General features: G+C 39.1%; 1 protein-coding gene across 9 annotated transcripts in view; it reads right to left on the bottom strand.

Moving 5' to 3' along the window:
• Positions 1 to 25192, bottom strand: part of NKTR (natural killer cell triggering receptor) — a 36370-nt gene that overhangs the window by 4662 nt on the left and 6516 nt on the right. For 2 of the 9 annotated variants that reach the window (XM_056483989.1, XM_056483990.1), the window contains exons 3-15: positions 23054 to 23128; positions 20772 to 20879; positions 20104 to 20148; positions 18341 to 18428; positions 10491 to 10520; positions 9534 to 9679; positions 8425 to 8647; positions 7720 to 7869; positions 6565 to 6652; positions 5061 to 5206; positions 1205 to 4117; positions 550 to 645; positions 383 to 442 (exon numbers count right to left, since the gene is read on the bottom strand). In XM_056483989.1, coding sequence (XP_056339964.1) covers positions 383 to 442; positions 550 to 645; positions 1205 to 4117; positions 5061 to 5206; positions 6565 to 6652; positions 7720 to 7869; positions 8425 to 8647; positions 9534 to 9679; positions 10491 to 10520; positions 18341 to 18428; positions 20104 to 20148; positions 20772 to 20879; positions 23054 to 23128 — 4168 coding nt within the window. The other 7 variants (XM_056483986.1, XM_056483987.1, XM_056483991.1 and 4 more) reach the window with 6 other exon arrangements.

Below are 25192 nucleotides of genomic sequence, written 5' to 3'. Positions count from 1 at the left end.
CCTGGTCTAGGGGAAGGTGCGCCATGGCAGAGGGTTGGAACTGGACCAACTTTAAGGTCCTGTCTAACCCAAACCATTCTGGGATTCTATGAGATAAAGTAATCTTAAAAAGTTTAGTTTTTTTTTTTAAATAAAAAAATATGCATTTAGATATGTACTTGTATTACAGTATGCATAATAATAATACTATACTATTATATATATATATAGATATATATGTATAATACTAATAGGTAGTATGTATGATAAATAATAGCATCATATACAATAATTATGTAATAAAGTCTACTTGAAAGAAATGTAAATAAAAGTACATTTCTACTAAGGTGATTTGATGGGCAGCACATTTCTTGCAGAGTTTGTACAAAAGGACAATCCATACCTGGATCGGCTGTGGTGACCATAGGAACTGCTCCAGGATCGGCTCCTGCTATAGCTCCGACTGACAAAATCCAAACCACAGAGGGGTTTTTAGACAACAGAAACCAAAAGTGCTGAAGAGAGCAGGGGCAGAGGGGGAAGAGGAGGAGAGCAGCTGGATGAACTCACCTGCGGCTCTTGTAGCTGTGGTAGGAGCTGCTGCGGCTCCGGGAGCGATCCCTGCTGTACCAGCCCCGGCTCCGGCTCCTCGAGTAGCTCCTGGACCTACAGCCAGGAGAAAACACAACTGAGGAGAGCAGCAGAAAAGGGGAAGTTTTGAATCTTTAGGTTTTTAGCTAAATATTTATTTCATACTTGATATGGCCACTGAGTTAATCCAAGGGCTGGAGCCAGGCTGGGAGAGCTGGGGGGTGTTCACCTGGAGAAGGGAAGGCTCCAGGGAGAGCTCAGAGCCCTGCCAGGGACTAAAGGGGCTCCAAAAGATGGAGAGGGACTGGGAACAAGGGCCTGGAGTGACAGAACAAGGAGGACACTTCACACTGACACAGGGTGCCCAGAGAAGCTGTGACTGCCCCTGGACTGCTAGAAGTGCCCAAGGCCAGGTTGGACAGGGCTTGGAGCAGCCTGGGATAGTGGAAGTTCCATCCCATGGCCAGGGGTGGAACTGGATGGGTTTTAAGGTCACTTCCAACCCAAATGACTCTGTGGTTCTATATGACAGGACTGCTAAAAAACATAAACCACAATCTGAAAAGCATTCCTTGAAAATATAAGAACATTCAATTGGCCAGGGCTGGCTGTGGAAGCAGCACAAGCTTCTCACCTATATGAGTATGTAGAACTTCGGGATCGACTTCTGGAGTGACTGTAGGATATGGACCTTGTTCTGTGTCTGGATTTAGACTCAGATTTACTTCGTGACCTGCTGAGACTCCTGGAAGGGCTGTTGTCATCTCTGCTTGGAGATTCCTCCTCACTGGAACTTTCCTGGTTCCTTGGCCGACGATTCAGCCGGGCTGTTTTCCTCACTTCATCAAAAAGAGACCCAGGCCTTACTTTATTTTTTGCTTTTATTTCAATTCTTAAACCTGCTGGTTTAGGCTCTGGTACTGACACTACATTTTTAACCTCCGTGGCTGTACTAATTGTTGCTGGTTTTAAGTTACCAACACCTTGCAAAGGCTTCCATTTATTGTCTATCATATTGCTTGGTGTATTTTCAGAAATTTCATTTTTTAAACTACAGTCTTTAGCACCAGACACAGGGGCAGAGTTATTTTCTTGCCTTCCCGTTTCTTTTTCTTCTTTAATATTAATAAAGTCTCTTATGTTGTTTCCCAGTTTGACAGCATCTTGCTCGGGGGTCTCAACCTGTAACTCTTTTTTCACACCAGCACTTAAAGGTTTAGCAGTGAGAATGACAGGAGACAAAACATCCACATCCACCTTCCCTGGCGAGTTACGATCCGGAGTACAAATCTCCATGTTGTCATCTGTCTGAATAACATCTTCCAGCCCATTCTGGTTATTTTCTTGTTTAATCTCACTCTTGCAGGCAGCCACGTTTATTCCTGAGTTTAAAATACCAGCTGAAGTGCTTGTTTCAATAGGCTCTTTATTAAGGTTGCTGCGATCTGGTGAGGCCCCACATGTGGTGGTTTTATCTAAAAGGTTTTCATTCACACATGACTTTTCACCATTTCCCATTTTATCTGTGACTACTTCATCCTTTTCATAAACTTGTTTTTTATCCTTTATGTCCCTGCTAAGCTGCTTTTCTTTTTTATCATCCTTAGTAACCGGTTTTTCATTTATCTCATCGTCCTCTTCTTCCCCAAACTCAAGGGGGGGCTGCCAATGAAACGTTTCTTTTCTTTTCTGGACTTTGTGTTTTTTCTCCTTTTTGCCTTTCGATTTTTCTTTTGCTTTTTTGGAATGTGATTTTTTAGGAGTCTTTTTCAACCCATGTTTGTGTTTTTTCGACTTGCCTCGAGTGTCTGCTGAGCTGGAACGAGAGCTCTCAGATTCAGAAGATGACAACTGTTTGCTTGTCTTCCTCGTGCAGTCAGAACCCAAAATGCCCTCTGAGGAACTGGATTTTTTTTTTATCCTTTTGGTAACATTAAGCTCTGTGTCAGACCCTGAGGTGGCCTCTCCTTCTTCTTTCCCAGAGGAGAGTCTGGAGTCTCCCCTACTACGCTTTGCCTCTCCTCTTTCAGAATTTGACTCTGAGTCCCATTTGCTACCTGAGTAGGATTTGCGTTTTGTTTTTGTACCACCTCTGGGCTGCTCAGAGCATTTCTCCTTAGCTGCTTTCTTTTTGGAGTGATCAGAATCCTGCTCACCCTTGGCTTTCTCCTCCCCTCTCTCAGAATTTAAGCTATTTTTATCCTGTTTCTCAGCATCCCCTTCTTTTTCTTGGACTGCTCTGGCTTTTGCAGAGCGCTCACTGTCGGAGGAGAAGTCTGAGGATGACAAACTGTCACTCTCCTTCAGGCCTTGGGAAGACTCGTCATAATCCTTTGGATGCTCATAAGGCAAAGTGCTCTCAGAGCTGGTTTCCTGCCTCAGTTTGAGGCCCCCAGCTTTGGGATCACTGGCTGTGGATTTCCTCTTGCTCCTGTGCCTGTCCTCATCGCTGAGGGAGTAGTCAGACGTGGACTCGCTGGACCCCGACCTGTCACTGCGGTATTTACCTGGGGATGCTGACCTGCCAGAAGAAGGAGATTTTGTCCTTGAGCTCGATGGGCTTCTAGACCTTGAGTAAGATCTTGAGTATGAGCGGCTTGGAGAGGACCTGCTCCTGGACCTGGGCCAGCTCTCCGAGCTCCTGCCGCTGCGGCCTTTGGAATACCCGCTCCGATCACTCTCCGAGCTCCTCTCCTGCTTGCGGTAGGAGGAAGAGGTGTTGGCCTCCTTAACCACCACTAAACTGTAATTAGTTTGGGTGGGAATTAAGTGGGTTGTTTTAGCTTTCATCTCCTGAATTCGCTCATACGATGGCTTCCAAGGTTTCTGCCCAGGTTTCCACCTTGAAGGTGGGGGGCTGTCACTTAAGGGTATGACAGGGAGGTTTTCTGGGACAACTGGTGGCACGATAACCTTGTCACTGGGCAGTATCACTGTTCGGACAGGCTCAGCAGCCTTGGTCAATTTAGTGTCATTTAACCGTGCTGAAATATTTCGTGGAGAATTGGGAACAGTCTTTTGCTGTCTGGGGTTAGAACTTGACCGTGACCTACTTCGAGATCGCGATGATTTAGAGGCTGATCTCGATCTAGAACTTCTTCTGGAGTAAGATCTCGATTTAGATCTAGACCTGGATCTGGACCTGTAGTATGATCGAGACCCTCTGCTTGATAAAGATGACAAGCTCTGGTTTTCCTTATCAGATTTAGACCAGTCCCTCCTGGATGAACGCCTGGAAGACAAGGAGGAAGAACGAGATTTCCTCTCACGATCACAAGATGATTTTGTCCTCCTGTGGAAGGAATGAGAGGACTCTACATCTGAGGAGGCTGATGTTTTCTTTTTCTTTGTTTGCTTGTGCTTCTTGAAGTGCTTCTGCCTTTTAGATTTCTTTTTATGCTTCACCTTCTTCTTCTCTTTCCTGTGCTTCTTGTGATGGCTGGAGTACCTCACAGTGCTCAGATCAGCATAACCGTTATGGGACCAGGACCTGGATCTCCGGGATGCACTTCTCTCATCCCATCTGCTTGTACAGGGGTCACTCAGCCTGGAAACAAACAGACAAACCCCAGACTAAGTGCAAATTCTATAAAAACCTTTAGATAAAATTAAGTCTTTTTAAACAAGTTTGCATAAACCCTAGCATACACACTTTAACAGCAGAGAATTGCTTCAAGATCCTTACACTCATTGTAAGATATATTTTTTTACACTCATTTTAAGATATAGAATTCATCACTATCAAGAGCTACTTCTCCCTAAGAAATAAATCAGCCAACACCCACAAATCTTGCATATTTTAGGACCTGTGTAAAGAAATTTAGTTTTAATTACCCCAGTCTGCAGGTCTTTGACCTCTACAACTACAGGATCCTTAAATCACATTGAAATACAAGTTTTAAAATATCTCAGTATGTATAAAAAAAAAAAAAAAAAAAAATCAAACATTTGCAATTATTCACTAATAGTTACATATAATATATTTAAGTTTTCCTTTTAAGATTTATCTTTCGTAATTTGATAGAAACTCATATTTAATATCAAGCCATCAGGAATTTTAGAGAGCTGACTTCCACCCATCAGAGTTGCAACTGCTGAAAGAACATACAACTAAATAAAGGTTTAGTGGAATCAATTGGTTTACTCCAAAAAACCATATAATCCACTTTGAGGATAAGGAAATCACTAATCTTTAAGGCTGGAAAAGACCTTTGAGATCACCAAGTCCAACCACCAGCACCATCACATCGTTCAGCACTAAAACATGTCCTCAGGTGCCACATGCAAATCTTTTCTGAAGACTGATTCCACACTTCCCTGGGCAGCCTGTTCTAGTGCTTTCTGTGAAAAAAAAAATAATTTCCTAATATCCAATCTAAACCTCTCCTGGCCGTCTCCTCTCATCCTGGTACTGACGTGGTACACCTACACCATCCAGCAGGGCTTGCCAAAGGCCAGCACACCCCAAAGCTGTTTAGGGCTCCTCTTACTTGTCTCCTTTGCTCCACTTCTCCCCGCTGGGCGCTCGGTAGGTGCGCAGCCTCTGCATCTCCTCCTTCCAGTGGGGAGGGGTCTCGCTGCTCTCCTCATCGTCCGACTCGGAGCAGGAGCGGGAGCGCGGCGGGGTGTGATAGCGCTGGGACACAAACACACACAGCTGCAGCCAGGCCTGCACACACACACTGCTGTGCTCACACTCACAGCACTCTGAGAGGCCAGCAGCTCACCCAGCTTTGTGAAACATGAAAGGGAGGATGGAGGAAGAGGCCATGGATTCCCTTTTGGAATAACACAATTAGTGCAGATAACCACCCTCGTTTTTCAAGCACAGATGTTTCACTTTAGTCAGACACTTCACAGTTTGTAGGAGTAAAGACAAAACCCTATTTCAAAAGTCACTGCTGTTCAACTCTTCAGAAATGGGAATCCAAATTAAGTCACTTTAAAGCAATTAAAAATAGAAAACTGAACACAAAAACTCACAAAAAACCCCCAAACTCTTTCACAAAAAAGAGCAATGAAGCTTCACATTTTAAAAATTATGCTTAGGCAGAGCATTTAAGTAGGCAACAAGAGCTACTTGTGCAGCAGAGAAAGAACTCTGCTGTTGCTAACTCATTATTTTCCATTACTCAGTGGGATATACACTTAGGTAAATTCTGTGAGGAAATCAGATCCTCCTTGACTCAATAAAAGCACATCTGGATTTGACTCAATTAGTTTGAGTCACTTATAAAGCAGTAAAAATGAGACAAAAAGATGTGTTGTCCCCCAGAATAAAATCACAAAGATGCCTGTATTTATTTATCCAGGTTTACAGAAGTAATTAAGACATCCTTCTTACATTAAAAAAAAAAAAAAAAAGATAACCTGAGCTTCCCTACTGTTCCAGCTGAAGCAATGACTACTTAAAAAACAACAGAAGAATGACCTAAGAGATTGCAGGGTGTCATGGACCTTCCTAATTCCCACATTTTATACTCTGGAGTCTCATGGAACCTTCTAGGTTGTATTCTGAGAAACATCCATGAACTTCATCTGGATAGCAACTGTGCTAATAAACACTATTAGAGATGGAACAAAAATGTGTTTCTCCAATTGCCAGCCCTAAAAGACATTTTTTTTCATTCTTAATTTTGCTGAGAGGGTGCCATAATGATGAAAAAAAAGACAGAAACTTCAATATTTGGCAAATACCAATTCCACTCAGCTTTAAGTTATTTTTCTCTAAGTCTTTATTTACATAAGTATTTCCAAACATTCCATTTAGGCTTTTTTTTTTTTCTCCAAACAATCTTTAAGTAAAAAACAGTAACAGGAAAGATGGAAAATTGTTACAACATCAACTACCTGACAGGATTTCAATGCTTTCTAAACTGGATCCTACAACATGTAAATAAAGTGTCATACAAAGCCCTCCAGGGAAATTCAAAGCTCAAAGTCAGGGAAGATACTCTGGGTGAGAGGAAATAAAGAAATAAAATTGTCACATACTATTGTGCCTCTTCCTTTAATTTTTCGTCCAGATTTAGAGACTGATGGTTTCTGGTCAGTCAGAACTGGTGCAGCATCAAGAAGCTTCCTACATAAATTAATAAAGTATGAAGTTACACAGCAAAAAAAAAAAACAAAAACAAAACTTACAATTAGTTTAAGTTAAAAATGAGAACTATTCATCATCTTATTCATTTATTTTCAGACATCATTCAGTGTTTTTTTTTTTTTTTTTTTTTCAAGAAACAAAGCAAGAGAGTTCTGCAACAAAAAGTAAATCAACATGTATTTGTTTTCAACCAAATGTGCAGCCTGGTCTCTTGACACAGAAATTAATGCTAAAAATGAACTTACAAAACCCTGTCACAAGAGGTTAACTCGTGTTAACAGGGCACAAATCCTGAAGACAACATGGGCAGAAGAGTTTCAGGATCTCACTTCAGGATAGTTCACAGGTTCTAAAGCTTTGCTTCTTTCAGCTTGTGTAATATCCCATAATTAGTTAGCAAATCTTTGGGAATGAGAGTGATGATCCAAGAAAAGACCTACAGAAATCTGTACCATTAAGGGAAATTAAAAAACCCAACACCAAACAGACCCAGCATAGATTTTAGAGGTATCTGGCACTGTAATGGATTAGCTCAGTTACAAAAGCAAGGAAATTTGACAGTGGAGGTACAAAACACATTGAAAGCATCTTGTGAACTTGTGACTTCCTTTGTAGCAAAAGAAGAGGATTTTCTCTTATTTTCTCAAACTCTGATAAGTCATGAAATTCCAGGTGATTGATCCTGGACCAAAGTTTCTTCATCAGTCAAAGAAAGATGAAAAATCACCTCTCCCAATTTCAAGTTTCCCTTGCAATCAAGTGTTTCCTGTGGTTTGCATTGCATGATTACCTCTGAAATTATTCACTAATTGTTTTTAATTGAGTTTCTCATCCTTAAAGATCAATGAAATCATCTCAAGATCTCACTGAAAACCCCTAGCACAGGTCACAAGGAACATCACAAAGGAAACTGTAAAAAGGACAATTAAATGAGCTCATGCAGCAATCCTGACACTGTAGGCAGCAGCACCAGGAAGAGAACTTTAACAAGAATATATCATGCATAGTTTTCAGCAAGGCAGAATAAAAAGCTCAGAGTTCCTTACGGTTCAGGCTCTACATTGACAACAGGCACATCTCTTCTGAGCAAAAATCTATTTTCAGGCACTGGGGGGATTTCTTCAGGACGTACCACGGGCTTGTCCCGCTTTGTGCTAAGGTCGACTTTGTCAGCGACATCGCTCTTGTCAGAAAGGCTGCTGAGGGAAAGAGCAGGGTGAGAAATCACAATCAGCTGGGGAAATCCCTTTTCCCACTGGATTCCAAAACAAGATGCAGCAAACTTAAAGCTGGCTTAACAACCAAAATGTGTTCCACAATCCATTTTAGGCTAAAAGGAGGATGAGCCACTATTACTGGAGAGAAAGTTCAGTTCTTGCTCTACAGCACATAATTCTGCTTGTCATTTACAACTTGTTGTGAAATATTTTTAAAATATAATCAAATATATGTACAAAGTTCTGCATTTTGCCTAATGTCTCACTTTTACACAGGTGTGCTGAGCCCTGAATACTTTCAAATACTGGGATTTAGTTATTTCAACATCACTCTTGTTTCTATCTACAAAGAACTTCAATTTCATGGAAAACTCGACAACAAGCTCAGCTTTAAGGATTTGGTTGCTTACAAAATTATGCATTAAACCTCAAACTTAAAAAAGTATTTTCATATTTACTGCTTGAGCACTTCATGAAAGCAAAGCAGAATTCCCCAGATTTCACTGCAATTGTTAAATTGAAGAGAGCAGTCACCGTCTTTGGCTTGAGGTTCGCTTGCACCTTGGATCCTCTTTCTTCCTCTCCTCCTTCCTTCGTTTCCTGGACTGTTTGGTTTTAGCTCTTCTTTTCCTCTTTCTCCTCCTGCTCCTTTCATTCTCAGCCTCGCTCTCAGATGAGGATTCTGAAGAGCTGGATGCACTGGAGGAGGATTCTGAGGCATCTGAGTCAGAGCAAACTTTCTTCTTCTTCTCCAAAGCTTGAACAGATATTTTCAGTTTACACTGTGCACATGTGTGTGCATGTAAAAGCACAAAGCACACAATTTTATAATGCATAAACACACAAATGGGCTGTTTTAGAGAAGTTCTGTGAACTTTTTCACATAATCATAATAATAATTAATCTGATTTTGCCTAGTCTAAATCCATTTTTCAGCAAAGACAATACATAGATAGCAAAGACCACTTATAGCAAAAAAAAGTAGGTGCACTTGGAAACAATGCACAGGCTGCAAATCAAAGATTAAAACAAATTAGTTGCTGGCTCAGTTATGTATTTTTTACTTTTAAAACCTTGTCATTTTCTCTTTTCTGCATCCTCACACTTTTACACTATGGTTTCTCTTGACATTCTGTAAAGGACATAAATAACCATCTTATCCTTATGGAACATCAGAAATTAGGTAGAAAATGCTAACTTTTAACACTCCACTAATTCCCAGAGACTGTACAGACATAGATTTAAGATCATTTATTCTGTATGAATCTTCATGTAAAGGAAAATAAGTTTGACCACATATATTGCATATACAAACTTTACAGAATCTTAAAATAAACCTTTGGAAAGTGCACAAAATTCAACTTTGTGTCTTGTTCTTTTAAACACAGAAAAATAACTTTTCATTCCTTTTTGAGTATGTCACGTCAACCTCTAACATGACCAGGGGGATAAATGTTGAGGACAGAAAATGTTTCAGTTTTTTTTGCTGTGCCTTCCTCTCCTAGACCAAGATTTGCGTTTTACAGGCTCGCAAGAATTAATTAAGATTCTACAGTTTATCAAAATGATTTTTGACTGCTGGTGGAATTTTTGTACTCTCTGAGAACATGGACTTCAGTAATTTTGGGAATGCTGGCACTCACCATCTTTAGCTGACCTGGTGACCAGCACCCCACAGTCAATGACTCGCACATCTGCGTAGGGCCTGCTCGCAGTATCGGTTTTGAGATTTTCTATCTGTTCTATGACTTCAAACCCAGAAATAACCAGTCCAAAGACAACGTGCACACTGCAGAAATAAAGTATGTACAAAGCACAAAACAGCTATGAATCACTGTAATGACTGTCCAATTAATTTCACATTTTAAAAGTCAGTCTGAGGTAAATCATTGAACTCAAAATCATTTAAAAAAATCTTATTTAATGCATTGAGTTTAACATGAACAACAATGCTGAGATTTTATGCAATGTGAAACAAAGATCCACTCTGACATCAAGTATTTCCCTCAAATTGAAGCAGTCTCCTCTCCTCTACAAGGGCAGGGTAAACAGATTGTAATTCCTAACCCTCCCTTCCATTTTTGCATTTTTGTGCAACAGAGATCAAAAGCCCATCTATAACCATGACAAAAGTCCTCCCCAGAGAAGGAGAATTTATAGATCTCTACAAACCCAGGATACAATCCCCTCTGGCACTGTAGGGACAGTTAAAATAAAGGAATCCTCGGTTTTGTTCTATGGTACCACATTTTTCTCTCTGTCTTCCATTTGCCCCGTAAATTGTAGGCATAAAACATGCCCCAAAAGAGATGACTGCTCAAATATATCAAACTTGGCAATACAACTCCCAGATTTATGGGCTGAGGGCAGCAACAAGTTTTAAAGAAATAATCTTAGGATTTAAGACAATTCAAGTTTTTGTCCAGCTTTAGGAAATAAGTTGCGACTTGAAATTTTTATAGAACTGAAACTTTTGTTTTCCATCCTGTCCCATTGTATAATCTTCCACAGAATTAAGGATTTGTTTCCCCATTGTTGTCTGCTTTCAATATAACCTTCAAACTTCAGCAATCATTTGAGAAATTGGAAAGGATTCTCACCCATCCAGATGAGGAGCAGGTTTTGTTGTTCTGTTGGACAAACAGCAAGATGGGAAGATGGTAAAATAAAATAAAATCAGGGATTCAGATGAAGTAAAAGAGGAGAATGACACAGAAAAAAAAAAAAAAAAAAAAAGAGGTGAAGGTAAGACAAAAATAGTGAAAAAATGCAGTTAAATACATGGAATTAACAAATTTAAATTACAGATTATACACACAGGCTTACTTAAAACTTTTACATGGTATTTGAAGTTTAGCTAAGTGTGCATACTGAAAGCTGTACCAAGTATCATCTCATGCATGCAGCAAACAATTTCCAAGTGTCTTTAAATACACATTTAATGTAACTTTATGATTTTTAATCACAGAGAAGATACAATTTGGTGATAAATATTAGGTGACCAGTGGGATTCAAATGTTTCTGAGCTTGTTAGCTTCTTAGATTGCAAGGTCACTTTAAAGACAGTTTATTTAATAAAAGAGGAGTTATGATATGTGAGAGATTCTCTGCTTCTCCTCACCTCCCACCATTTCTTTCTCACTCACCATTTACCTGCTTGGCCTCCTGACTCAGAATACAAAGCAATATTCCTGTCTTAAATCATCAAACACTTCAGCTCAAAAACTCACAGGCTTCCCAAAATCAACAACAGACATTCTGTACCACCTACACTTCACTGATAAATGCAGATTTCCTCTCTATTTTTCAGCTTCTCACACTGAGCCTGAATGGAAAATGCAACTGCCTTTTGTACAAATCTTTTGGATTCTAATGCTGTGAATCCTTTTCCAAAACCAAACTAAAGATAATTCTCCAAGTGAGCCTGAATTCCTGCTGCACAGGGGATCCTGCTATGCAGGAATATTGAGTAAAGAACATCAGAACCTGCTCAAATATTGGGGGAGAAATTAAATAGAAATAGCTTTTGAAGTTACTTTATTAATATGTGAAAACATTCTTCCTCTCTCTCCTCCCAAGAACTATTGTACTTTTAAAGCCTTTTTCCCCTCTCAAATAATCACAGGTGATTTTTCTAAATTTACAGTAACACAGATCTGATACAAACAAGTCAGGTTTTCACTGTTAGAATAAAATATTACTTCTTAAACACTTCTCTTCCCTCGAGTTTTGAACTATTAGGTCACAAAACACTGCAGTACTGAACACATTCCAAAAGGTGGAACTGTGAATCAGGAGTGTTTACACTCTTGATTATTTTTTTTTTTTTAAAGCTCCAAATGTCAACCAGCCCATCTACTTCTGTAATACTGAATAATACAGAAAACTTCTTTAGGTTAACACAGGGGAATAAATGCTATTAACACAACATTAAATTTCTCAATAGCAGTAGGTGTTCTTTGATTTTTTACTTGCTAACACAGTATATTGCTACAAAGAGAAAAATCCTTATGGCTTTTGAAGCTCTTGAAGCAAGAGTTAACTGCATTAACAACCTGCTGTTAAGTAAACAGTTTAAGTGGGTTTAATTATGAAGCTGATTTAAAGGGGTGAAAAAATAGAAGTGGGTTACTTCAATGAAACCAATAGTAGTGAAGACTTAGTGTTTAGATTTAGAAACAGCAATAGGCTCAAACCCAGGGCTGGGGAGGCTGCAGGTGCTCCTGCCATGCTGCAGCAGCATTGGAGACTAATTAAGCAAATTACCTAAGCAGGAGCTGCCTTTAGGCTGGTCCTTACTGAGCAGGGAAAGGGGTGTTTGGTGCATTAAAACATGCAGAGGCTTCCCCACTCCCCTGGCAATTTGAGAGAAAATGGACAGGGCTTCTCTCCTTGTTCACCAAGAGAGAACACGAGGAGAAGCTTTGTCCCAAAGTCCTTCCAGATGCACCACAAGGATTTGGTCAGAACAACTTCCCACGAGAGGCAGAGCCCCAAATCCTTGTGGTGCCTTTGAAATCTTTCTCACCTCAGTGCTAGGGCTGTAATCTGATATTTATTCTGCAAAGTTGCACTTGGAAAGAGAATTTCCAGGTTTTCTGCATCAATCCTTGAATATTTCTTTGGCTTCAGAACTTAACCAGGAGCAAACCTACCTCCTGTCTTGGAACTATGGAAACCTAAAATCATGATGAGTTCACCACCCAAAATAATATTTTATTAGAATATTTCTATATAGAGCTCTTCTCAATAAAACCATTCAAAATCTGCCTTTTAATAGATACTGTTATGCAAGTTATTTACAGAAAGACAAAATGCCTTGCTTCACTCAAGTTTAATTGGTTTAAGATACTGCTGAAGAGAAAAATCATCATTTTGATAAAAGCACCTTCTCACCCACCCCCCAAAGAACCTCAGGCCTAACAAAGGGTTCAATGCACATAACAATATGATCAGAAAAACAAGAAAGATAAAAACAGAAAGAAAAGGAAAGGACACAGCCTTAGAGGAATGAGACATTACCTTTGGAGCGCACGATGTAACACTGTTTCTGTAAATTTTACACAAAAATGGCAGAAATAAATTGTAATACATTTTCAGACAAAACTGAGTCTATGTTTTATTAAATACAAGTTTTAAATTCATATTAATCAAGTTGTATGCAGAAAAAGGATGCCTAAAAGAGGGCTCTAAATTTTCTTTAGAACACAAGGTATACTTTGAAAACTAAAGTTCTCCTTAAAAACAAAAAGAAAACTCAAGACAAAATCTTCTGCAAAAACAAACAGTTAGAAAGAGAATGCCCCCACTCCCCTCTAAGTCTCACTCCAGCAAAAAATGCCCAACTTGAAGCAGATGAATAAGCAATTTCTGTGGGTTTATTCACAAGCTTGCAGTTCCACAGGGGTTCAAAGGTTCTGCTGAATCCACTCCTAAGCAGAAACTTCCCAGGCTGGCACACAAACGTGTGGATTCACAAAGGAAACACAGCCTGCAAGTTCACAGCTTCAAACATTTCAGAATTAGCTGACACCCTCCTCCTACTATGAAGCTTTTCTACAACTAAGAAAAATCTGTGTTTCTCTAAAATAAGTGCATTGATTGTTTCTGTTCAGAATTTAGAACAAAAACCACATTGCAGGTGCAAAAAAGCCCAAACAGCTGCAGCAGCTGATACTGGATTTGTCCTCTGGTGCAATTCTGAGCAGCAGCAATGTTTGAAAACTGCATTATCAGCTGAGCTTATCCACAGACCCCTCTCCCCCCCCAGTAAACTATCAGTGATTAATTATCTCTGCAGAGTCAAGCACTGAAATGAAATTTTTGTTACTGGTTACACACAAAAGTATCCTGGGAATGTTTTCATTTTTTCATAAACTTTTGATCAAGCTTATGTGAGAAGTGCACATGTACCAATAATGCTCAAAGATAATGCAACATCAGCTCCTTCCATCTGACATTTTTTCATTTTTGTATCAGTAACTGTTCAATAATTAGCTCAAAAAATCAGTAAAAAAAGGAAATTATTAACTGTTGATTAGAAAAATACCTGAGACACCAGAAAGGTATGAACTACTTTTAATGAGCTGGTAACATTCAGAAATAATTTTTAAAATCAAAACAAGAGTCTTCCCAAATTATTTTATCCTTCATTTAGCAGATCAAAGTGGTTCCTTTGTTTCAGTTTATGAACTGGGCATTGTGTCACGTTAAAACATCTTTAAAATAAAAAATCCTATTTAGTTCTGAGTAAGAAAGCAGAGCTTGAAAGACACATTAAACCAACAACAACTCCAATAAGAAAAAAAAAAAAATCTGTCAGAAAGAGGAAATCACTCAAGTTTTAAATAGCTGTGGTACAGAGAGGCAAGAACTCCAAGCATTTGAACTGATAAGGAACAGAACCCAGGACTCCTCTTTAGGCTGCACTAAAGGCTTATTCCTCAGCAAACCCCACAGCTGAACAAGGCAATAAAATAATTATTATAAAAAACTTCCCTCTTTTAACAAAGAGATTACTTTGTTTTGCTTTACTCTTCCCTCTGCAGGGGCACTTGTGGTTTGTTACAAATGTAGCTTGGCAGATTTGGTATGAGAGGGGAACAGAGCTGAGCCTGTGGGAGGATCAGGAGTCTCATTCCTGTTACTTTATTCCCTATTTTTCACCAGAGCTGCACTATTCTGTGAATTTCCTCACTGGCTGGTGGGGAATGGCCACAGGAATGGGGGAATGGCCACAGGAATGATGGAATGGCTCTGAAGAGACAAGATATTCCCAGATGGGCAGGACTGAGAAGTGGGCACACAGCTCCAAAGGGATCCAGGCACTGAGCTGGAACATCCAGGAACATCCCTGGATATCAGGGCTCTGCTTGTGCAGTGCTCCCCCAGTAACTGCTGCTGATGTTGGCAGCAACAATTCAAAGCAGCTACTGGAGATCAGAAAAGATTCTGGAGTGGCTCCTGTCAATCTCTGCCCCATCCTGGAAATTCTGTATCTCAGGACCCACATGGAAACAGGACAGTCAGAGATTAGCAGCCTCAGATGGTTTTAGAACACTTGCAAAATCACTGAGAGTTCTACAGGGGGAAAAAAAAAAATCAGAGCAGGGCTCCCTGAAAACACAGAGAGCCAACTTCTAACCTGGTGCCTTACAACTCTCTCCAACACATGCCCACAATGAACTGCTACAAACCTTTGGGTAATGAAACCTGAAATTGCAGTATTTCACAAATCTAAAGGGATTCTATTCTCTCTGGATCCTTTCTGCTGCACTGCAAAATGCTGTGTTCCTCCAGAGCAGGAAATGTTTCTCAGGCACATGAGAACAGACTTGGCCTATTTACAGCATGGAACTCACAATCCTCCCCCAGCTACACATTCTCCTTCCCACCCAACTGTTGCTCCTACTCAATTAAGGGAAAAAAAAGGGGAGGAAATTAATCTACAGGCATTAAACCCAGCACTTGATACTCCACAGACACACTTGTGACTCCTTCCACTTCTGTGGAACTGTGCCACTCCCCACCAGAGCTTTGATCTCAGTCCATGCTTTTCCCTGAAGCTTCCTAACATCACTTCCACTGCCTTCTCCATGCCCAGTTCTCACTGTTGCCCATAAATCCTCCAAACTCTTTCATGCCAGAGAAATTCCTGACTAAGAAAGCTGATGATTTTTTAGGATGGGTCAGATGCCTGTTTACATTAAGATGAGTCTGGAGATTCTATTTCAAGTAAAACTGATCACTTTCAATCAACTTGTAGGCATTGCATTGTTTTATTGTGCCTGGTTTGCTGGTGCAATATGCCAAAGAGAATTTTGCTGCCTGATTACTTCCTGTAAAGTCTCACTATTCCAAATAAAACTTTTCTCTGGAGAGCAGGGAATTCTGATGAATTAACAAAACTCCTACAGTCAGGATCCTTGCTATTATTTTAGCCCTGGACTGTTATAGAAAAGAAAATCACTTATTTGCACTCCTTATCTGCTACATTAGATGTGTACAAGATACAGAGTTCTCATCCCTGAAAACAAATGCAGAGCTCTAAAGAGGCTCAGATGAACTATCTCCCTCTCTCTAAATTTATTCAATAAACTGAAATATATATAAATATTAAAAAAAAATCTAAAGGGCTACCACTGAATATTGCCTTTTACAACTTTCCATATTAAACACTTGAAGAATATTTTTCCTAATGATAAATTATAGAGAAACTGAGCATTACTGGGAGTATAAAAAAAAAACACATTTTAATTTCAGCTTTAAGTGTAAAGGAAGAAAATATTTTATTAAAGATAAGCTCTACAGATACACTGTATACTCCCTAAAGTAGTCAGACAAATGCTACCCAGCAAGACTAACTGCATTAATAAACTGCATTTTCAAGTGGAGGCACAAACTGCCTAGATAAAACCTTTAGGAACTGTTTTCCACTTGGAATCTTGATTCTCTTCCCTGGCTCCAGGGCAGGCTGGTCCTTTTCAGAGATTAGAGATACCCCAGAAATCTGCATTGGCAGGCAGGTAAGAGCTGCAGAGCTCCCTCATCCTGAAGGCCACAGGACACCCCAGGAGCCTAAAGCAGCTCTGGATTCCTGCAGGCAGCTCAGGTCAGTCCAGCTCACAGGAAAGTGCCTCAATTCCTACTGAACTCACACTTCTCCTTACAGTGATTCTATGAAAAAAATCAGAATTGTTCAAGGAATCTGCGTTCTTTAAAAATATTTCTGTATTTGATGAAAGTGCTTTTAAATAATCTTGATTAATTATCCTGTATTAATTATAATTTAGTGTCCAACACAACCTTGGGTTGTTTTGGTGTGTGGGGAGAGACAAGGTGTTTAAATCTGATTGAACAAAGCTGAGCCTACCAAGCATCAGTGAAAGAAGATGACTTTGGAATCAAATGCAGGAGAGAAAAGAAACTTTAGAGCCCTCAAATGACAGCTGCTTGACTGATGTGACATCATTAGGTTTTCACATTTAATGTTCAGATAAGTTTAAAAATGGAAAATTAAAGCAAGAGAACCCAAAGGCAAGTCATCAAGTGAAAACTAATGAAGCAATGCCTTCAGAGAGCTTATTAAGCCATGGAGTTGTATCTATATAAACTGTTTTCCCTATCAGTGTGTACACATATCCTTTCAGATTTATTGTAAGGAAGCACAACATCTAAAATTTCCTTTGAAGTGAACACAAAACAAGCTTTTGAAACAGTTTTATCTCTATGAAATGTCTGAATAGCAGTAACTGTGAAAGACTTTCTTTTGGGTTCCTATGCATCTTCCATTTTTAGGACATTTTTTAGGAAAAGACCTAAAAATGTTTCTTATCTGAACTACATCATATCATACTGAAGATCTTTTTCAGGCAAAGAAAAAAAAAACCAAGATTCTTGAGGACAATTTTCTCCTTTACTGAAGACAGGGAAGCGCCATTCATTCTTATCCCCCAAGAAAGATGGCAAAGAAAAAAAAGACTTTTTCTAGTTAAGTAACTATGCTAAAATTTACTTTTGAAACCCAGTGTTGTTTCACAAATATTTCTAAACTAAAGTTATCAACCTGCTCTTTCCAAATACAAACTGCTAAACATTAACAGGAGGCAATTTTGAAAAGAGAGTTAACAAGAGGAATAATCACATCAAAGTTTGCAAGCTTAAAGATAATGATACTCAACCTAAAATACACCTGCTTTGACCAGGAAACCCTCAATTAGCTGAGCTGAGTGTTTTACTTAGGAGTAAAGGTAAATGTGTTCTCTATAATTTCTATAATTTAAAAGAATGTGGTCACTAGAATGGCATTTTTAAAGGTAATGAAGGGAAAATTTGATTATCAGATATAATTTTACATAGTGTTGGTAATATGCACAAGTTAACAGTATTATGCAGAATATGTATCAAAAAAAAGCATGTCAGGAACAAATACTCCAAAATTTAATAATAGTAATCATCATAATCAAATAAAAAACTCCAATAAACAAAAGCCCCACTCATTCTCCTCCTGAAAAAAACAACAAACAAAACAACCCCCCCAAAAGTAAATCATAAATCATCATCTCTTAAAGAGCAAAACCATACAAACCACCTCTAGATCTCACTCTCCCTTACATACAATGCCCATCACTGTCATTTGCAGATAACATGCTAAGATTTGTGCACACACAAAGGCAAAGAATCTATTTTCTGGCCACTAAGAACTGAACACAAACCATATTTTTAGGGAAAAAAAGCCACAAAGGAGGAACATCCGTGGAGCACCAGCTTTAATCCAAATGAATGTCACAAGGAAATAGTGATCTCTAACATTTCCTCCTGCAAATCCCACTCACTCCTAGCCAGGATCAGATGGAGAACATGGATATGGATAATTTAGCAATACCATCTTTCTCATGAACAGCGCTTCTCTGTGTAAGAAAAGCTCCACTGGGGGATCACATCTACTCACATGAAAAATTGGGAACCATTGGTATGTTTCCCTCGGTTTGCCATTGACAAAAGGAACGCTCTGTCATGTTTGAGAATAAAGTTTTCATCTGTTTGAAGAAAAAATATGTTTGTCAGATTTTCCCTGGCAAGGGAGGCAGGTTGTTTTCTTAGTAACTTATGGAGGCTCTAAGGAGAAATTCTGCTGCTGCTGGAGAAACAGGAACAGAGTGGAGAAAAACAATGAGATTTAAACAAGTCTCTTCAAATTACAGCTGAGACAAAGCTTTGTTTCTTAAAGAAAATGGTGCATATACAGTGCAGACATTTACAGTTAAAAATAATTCAAGTCATTGTGAGTGTCTTCAATATGCATTCCATTATGGATTTAAATCCTGAATTATTTGGGTAAGAACAAGGTTGGCAGAATTACTGACATTCTAAACCAAGAATTAATACACATGATACTGTTATTTACACTCCAGGTGGAAATATAAGGAGAAAAAGTCATTTATTTCCCTGCTGTGGCACACTAAAAGATGCCACTTCTCCACTCAAAACTGGAAGCCTCAAAGCATAAAAGGAAAAAAAAACCTCTCCATACCTGAATCCAACTATAAAAAACATTAAGACTAAACTAACATGCATTTTATATTGCAGTGAATTAAAAAGGAGTTCTGGTTGTACAGCAGAATATAAAACCAGATCTTCTCAAGGTCATTCCCAAAGATAAAAATACTAATTTGGATGTACAAAGCTATTAATTTTTAGATCACATATCAAAACACAATTCTGAATATTTAGCACTCACTGGGAGAAACAAACCCTGAGTAACTTCTTACTAAATCAATCTGCTCAAGCCTTTCCTTGACTAAAAACTTCAAATACTCTCACATCAAACTATGTCTCTTTTTTAAGAGAAACTTAATTTCATGCATCTAACCAGAGCTACTTGCAACACACAGAACCAGAGGCTGTAAATAAATATATTCACTGTCTTAACACTTGAATACCATAATAATCACCTGTTTTTTTCAATAAATAATTGTATGCTTTTAAGTAAATAATTTATAAACTCACCATTTTCCTTCCAACAGATTTTTAAAAGAGGTAATTGTACATTTATTTACCAATTCTTTGCAAGGAAAATGATTTGTGTAGCATATAAATAAAGTCAGAAATGAACCCTAAGCATACAAACCTTGAGTAGGGAAAGGGAGGAAAAGGGACATGAACAAAAGAAAAAAATCACTGTTTAGAGCTGGAATTATGTGGATTGTCTCTCAGAATAAGTCATTAACCCTCAGAAAGGTTAGACACAGAACTCTTCATTTCTCCAAGCAACACAGATATCCATCTACAAAGGGACTTAGCAGTTGTCTATATATTTACTAGGGAGGGGACAAGGGGACAGAGTTTGAATTTGTGTTACTGAGCTTTTTTCTCTTACCTTTTCATTTTGCAAAAGACCACATTCTCTATAAACAAAAGAATATGTTGACAGTTTTAGGCAGGAAGATAGGAGTTTATTCATGAATAAAGTTGCCTAGCCTCCATGCTGAAAGTCATGTTTAACCAATTATGTTAGCCTTAATTAATTGCCATTTTAAGTTAAATATTAACAAAAAATTATCTGAAAGTCATGCATATAAAAGGAATTCTCATGCAACATTAGTTTCATGCAAAAGGTGATCTATGACTGGACCTGTTTTCATTAAGTACTTTGGGAATCAAGACTTATCTCAGAACTGAACAAAGAATCTGCAAAGACATATTTGCTCTTACCTTTAAAATAGCCACCATAAATAGATTCACCTCCTTTTCCATTACCTACACATTAAAAAGCAGCAATTAAAACTTTTTGTTTCATTTATACAACAGCTGCGCATAACATTCCACCAGCACTTGACTCTCAAAATAGGATATTCCCTCAGGCTCATTTGATCAGGCCCAGGATTTCAGGACAGTGAAAATAAACATTTTGGTAAGCACAGGTATTTCAGGAAAGGAATAAAAAATCCTGGAAAACTCCTTCTGGAGACTTTTAAAACATTTCTAGCTCATTCAATGCTTTATTATTAAACTTATTCAAACAGTTGTATTCCTGTACCAACAGAACCTCACCAGTGTTGCCTCTACTGCAGACACAGAAGTGAAAAGCAGTTAAGACTAGAGTTGGGATTTTAATTGTTTTAATAAGACAGAATATCATAAAACCCTCCAGAGAGAGTTAACACTCTTTTCTAAACAAATTTTACATCAGTTGAAGCATTTTAGAACTTCAAAAATTAATAATGAAATGGGTGATCTATGCTATACTTCACAGCAAATGAAGTGTTCTTATGGCATTGTAACACTTCCATGGTATTTTCTGAATTTAATATACTATGAACACATAAATGATAACATTTCTGCTCCATTTGAAACTTTGCACTTTTAAAAGCCCATTTTACCTTCGCTGAAGTCCCCACCCTGAATCATGAAGTTTTTAACCACACGATGGAATGTGGTGCCTTTGTAGCACAGCTTCTTTCCAGTTGTTTTGCCAATTCCTTTTTCACCTGCAAAAAGGTGAAACAAAAAGAAGCTACAGATTGTCACTGAAAAAATTCCAATGGTTTTCCATCCCTAGTTCTAATGGACATGAGAGCCATAACTAAAAGATAACACAGCCCTCCTACCTGGTGCCTTTTCACCATCCAGATGGGGGATCTTTACAAGGGGACTCTGAGGTGAAAATTGTTTCTTAAAAAAATTTCCTCCCCCTCCTCAAGAAGGAGTATGTAAATCTACTCAAGATAATTTATAAAAAAACCAAGAGTTCAGGATAATGGTAAGTTAATTATTTTTTGTGGCCACAGCTATACTCCTATGCAGGTCACAGCATCCTTTTCAAACCACTCACACATCTGGATGTGCCAGATGATTCCCAGGAGAAAAGCCAGGAAAACAAGTTTCCAACACACTTGGAAAAGTGGGATTGAGCTACTCCAAGCTTCCACACCTTCACCAAATCCATGCACAATGTCAGGTCACCCCTTTACACCAGCTGCAGATCAGGTGGACTGGTGACTTTTGAATTAGTGGCCCCAGAACATCAAGTTTTGTTAGTAGTTCTTCCAAAATTCAGAACAGAAGCTGCCCTGGGCTTGTGGATGAGGTCACAATGACTGACAGGACTGAGGTCCTACATGGTTGGTTCATGAGGGATTTATATTAGTCAAGAGACTTGAGCTTCCCAGAAAAGGGGAGCTGGCAGAATATAGCAACTAACAGTAAAAGGTTATTATTATAGTATTACACAGTGTGCAACAGCTAAAATCCCAAACTATCCACATGTGCAGGAGATGCTGTGTGCTGAATCATGAAATAGGATAAATAATAGAACAAATAAAATGTTCAATTTTATCCCATCACTGGTTATAGAATAGGTATTTGACACTGGGCTAGAGGACATTTCACCAAATATCCTGCACTCTCAGAAATGCAGGTACACTCATTACCCAGAGCCAACACTCCCCTGCTGCAATCTATTACTCTGCCACTCCAAATTAACAGATCAATCATCCCAAATTTGCCATTCCAAGCCCATCAGTGCCAGCATAAAGACAAAGGGCAGTTTGTGGCACAAAGCCCACACAGGGCATTGCTGTTTATCATCCTTCACTCATGGAATGCAAGTTATTTACCTGGCTCTCCACACCCATAATCCCAATTCATGCCTCCTCCTACGCTGTTTTCATTTTCCACATGAGTTATACAAGCAAAGCTATTTCTTACAGGGATGGACACACTCCTCTCCAAAGCTTGTCTCTCTTTGCCGCAGCACTGAAAATCTCTCATCAAACACCACCATGGAATATCTGCCTGCATGTTTGGTAATGTTTCAGGATGTCACTCAGGGCTATGGAAAATGCCCTCAGAGAATGGGATCCTGCATGGCACTTGAGCTGGGAGCTTTGGCCATGGTCACAGTCCCAGTCCCTTTCCTTACTCCCCTTTACAGTTCTGCCAGGACTTTCCCAGGCAGGTGAAAGGCACAGCAGTTGTTCCACTGGTAAGAGCTGCAGCACCACCCTGAGCTCAGACACTTTTCCACAACCACCAGTACAATGCCCATGAGCTCAGCTTCTCTTTTATTTCAGGCCAAATACCAGCCTTGTTCTTTTTGCTCTAGACATGCATGAGTTTTGTCTGGAAAAGAAAAATCATTGTCTTGAGCCCCATCTACTTACAGCCTTCTTGCCTAAGCAGCTCTTTTCCCATGCACTGCAAATCCCTTGGACATGGAATGGCAGAGGAGAAGCAGCTGCCCTGTTAATACCTGGACTGGCAGCTCAATGGAATCAGGTGCCAAGTTTGAGATCAGAAAGGAATCAGCTCCTGACAAAGCACCACAGCACATGTTTAATTCATGGCTGGGCAGCATCTGCAAGTCCAGCTGCTGGAATTTAAAAGCAGGAGCCTCTCTCTGTCAGAGGGATTTTTCCAGGGGCCAAATCTAATTCTGACAGCAATGCCAGAATCATCCTGTCCTCCCATCTGCCAAAAATACCCCAGCTGGATGATGGCTTTATGCAGATTGTATGGTCCAGAATGAGACAGCACCCCCTCTCCATCATAATTTACCTCCTCAGATGGGCACAGGCCTTGCATATGGCTGTGGTTTGTATTTGTACAAAAAAAAAATAATTACTGGAAGCAACAATAAAAAACCTGAAATATCACTACATACCTGAGCACAAGCAAAGGAAGTTTTTACAAGTCTTCGGACAAATGTCTGAGAAGAGCTGAAACATAATTCGACCAACTAGAAAATAATTTAGAAAATAATTAGAGTTTTAGAAGTGCTTGGAATAGAAAAATCTGCACATAAATCAATCTGTACATTCCAGAAGTGTAATTTTCTGAGAAAAGGTTATTTTATCAAGCAGACCAAGAAAATATCTTAAGCATGCATATAGTAAAACACATAGCAAGAAAGAAGAATAACATAATTGTAAAGAAAAAAAAAAAAAATGAAGTAATATAATTCCATCCAATTTATCAGAAATCCTAGAGATTCCATTGTGATTTGAACCTGGAAAGCCAAGCTGATTTACTAAAACAGTTTAATCATGTCAGATCTTTTCCATTTTGAAAATGATTTCCCATAAATACAGGTCCTCAGAGAGCTGGAACAATTCCCTCCCCAATTACTGTGTTTATACAAATACATTAATAATCACATTTCCACAGTTTTCCCTGTGATCATTACCTACAAAGCCCAACTGGCTTAGCTCCATATTGTGCTGAGGATTACAGCTGCATTGGCACTTTTGGCCTAAAATCCTTTAGTTTGAAAAAACCCAGATGAACCAAACAGGGGAGATGAAAGGCAGGCAGGACTAAAGCTCCACTTGCCAAATATTGAATATGAACCAAATATTTTCTCTTTGCTGTTGGTGGTAGTTGTGCTATGCACCCTCAAAATCTATTAAAATACTTCTGAAAAGTGGTTCAATATAAAGAAAAAACACAACTGTTTTAAAATTGATTTATATTTTCAATTTTATTTTCCAAGATACTTGGATGTATAGTACTAAAAAAACCCCACAACAAATTGCTCCCAAATGTATGAAATCTTTAAAAAAAATACATAATTAATAAAGAAAAAATTGGTATCTCTGCAAGTTGTAAAATAATCCATAGAAGCCTCACTGCTGGGCAGGACTACAAGGAGACCAGTAATAATTTTTCAATGAGCACTACACTCTAGTGGTGCACACTGGTAAGACTTCATAATTTTAAAAAGTAACTACTCCAGGAATAACTTCTCCTTCCTTTCAAAAAAAAAAAATCAAATGTATTTCATTTAATACTTAGTCACCAAAAAGATTTGAGGGGCTCCTAAGAAACTGCATTTAATTTTAAGACCCTGTCCAAATATATAAACAACTATAAGATGGTGAATTGTTGGCTCAGAAATGAAGAAATAAAATGACAGCACCAGTATTTATAATCTTAGAAAAAACTTCAAGATGCCTTGAGCTGTTGAAGGGTCTGTATCTCACTAACTGCAGTAAGAATGTTCTCCAAGTATTCATCATTACAGCAGGAAAATCCAAATGAAATGGGTAGGGAGAGTGTCCCAAGAACGAAGAAATAGGGAATATTCAAAGGTCACCCATCAAACAGCAATTCTGTAACTACCACTATGACAGGATGGCTATTTGCAAGTGAACAAACCATTCTAAGCTGTGAGGATTGAAGATTCCTACAAGGAACACAACAGAGAAGACAGTTTAATAGAAGAGTTAATTTTCCTTACAGCCCAGGAATTCAGGAGAACACAAATCCCATTCCTCTGCTGCAAAAGCAGCAAACTGAACAGCAATTGAGTACCTTAGAGAGCCACATCCAGATTGTACAGAACCATGGAACAGAGTCCCAGGATAGTTTGGGTTGGAAGGGACTTTAAAGATCATCCAGTTCCACCTCTGCCATGGCAGGGACACCTTCCACCATCCCAGGATGCTCCAAGCCCTGTCCAACCTGGCCTTGGACACTTCCAAGGATCCAGGGGCAGCCACAGCTTCTCTGGGCATCCTGTGCCAGGGCTCAGCACCCTCACAGGGAGGAATTTCTACCTAATATCTCATATAAACCCATCCTCCTCCAGTTTAACACCACTCCCCCATATCCCATTGCTCCATGTGAGTCCCTCTCCAGCTCTCCTGGGGCCCCTCTAGGTCCTGGAAGAGACTCTATGGTCTGCCTGGAGCCTTCTCCTCTCCAGGCTGAACAGCCCCAGCTCTCTGTCTCTGCAGGAGAAGATTCCTCATGCATTCACTGTGTGAAATAACACACAACACTTTCCAGGGAAAAAGCTGTC

The sequence above is a fragment of the Oenanthe melanoleuca genome, chromosome 2, assembly GCF_029582105.1.
Source record: "Oenanthe melanoleuca isolate GR-GAL-2019-014 chromosome 2, OMel1.0, whole genome shotgun sequence".
NCBI lineage: Eukaryota > Metazoa > Chordata > Aves > Passeriformes > Muscicapidae > Oenanthe > Oenanthe melanoleuca.
The sequence above is the reverse complement of the archived record's forward strand: the minus strand, read 5'-3'. Positions and strand labels throughout refer to the sequence as shown.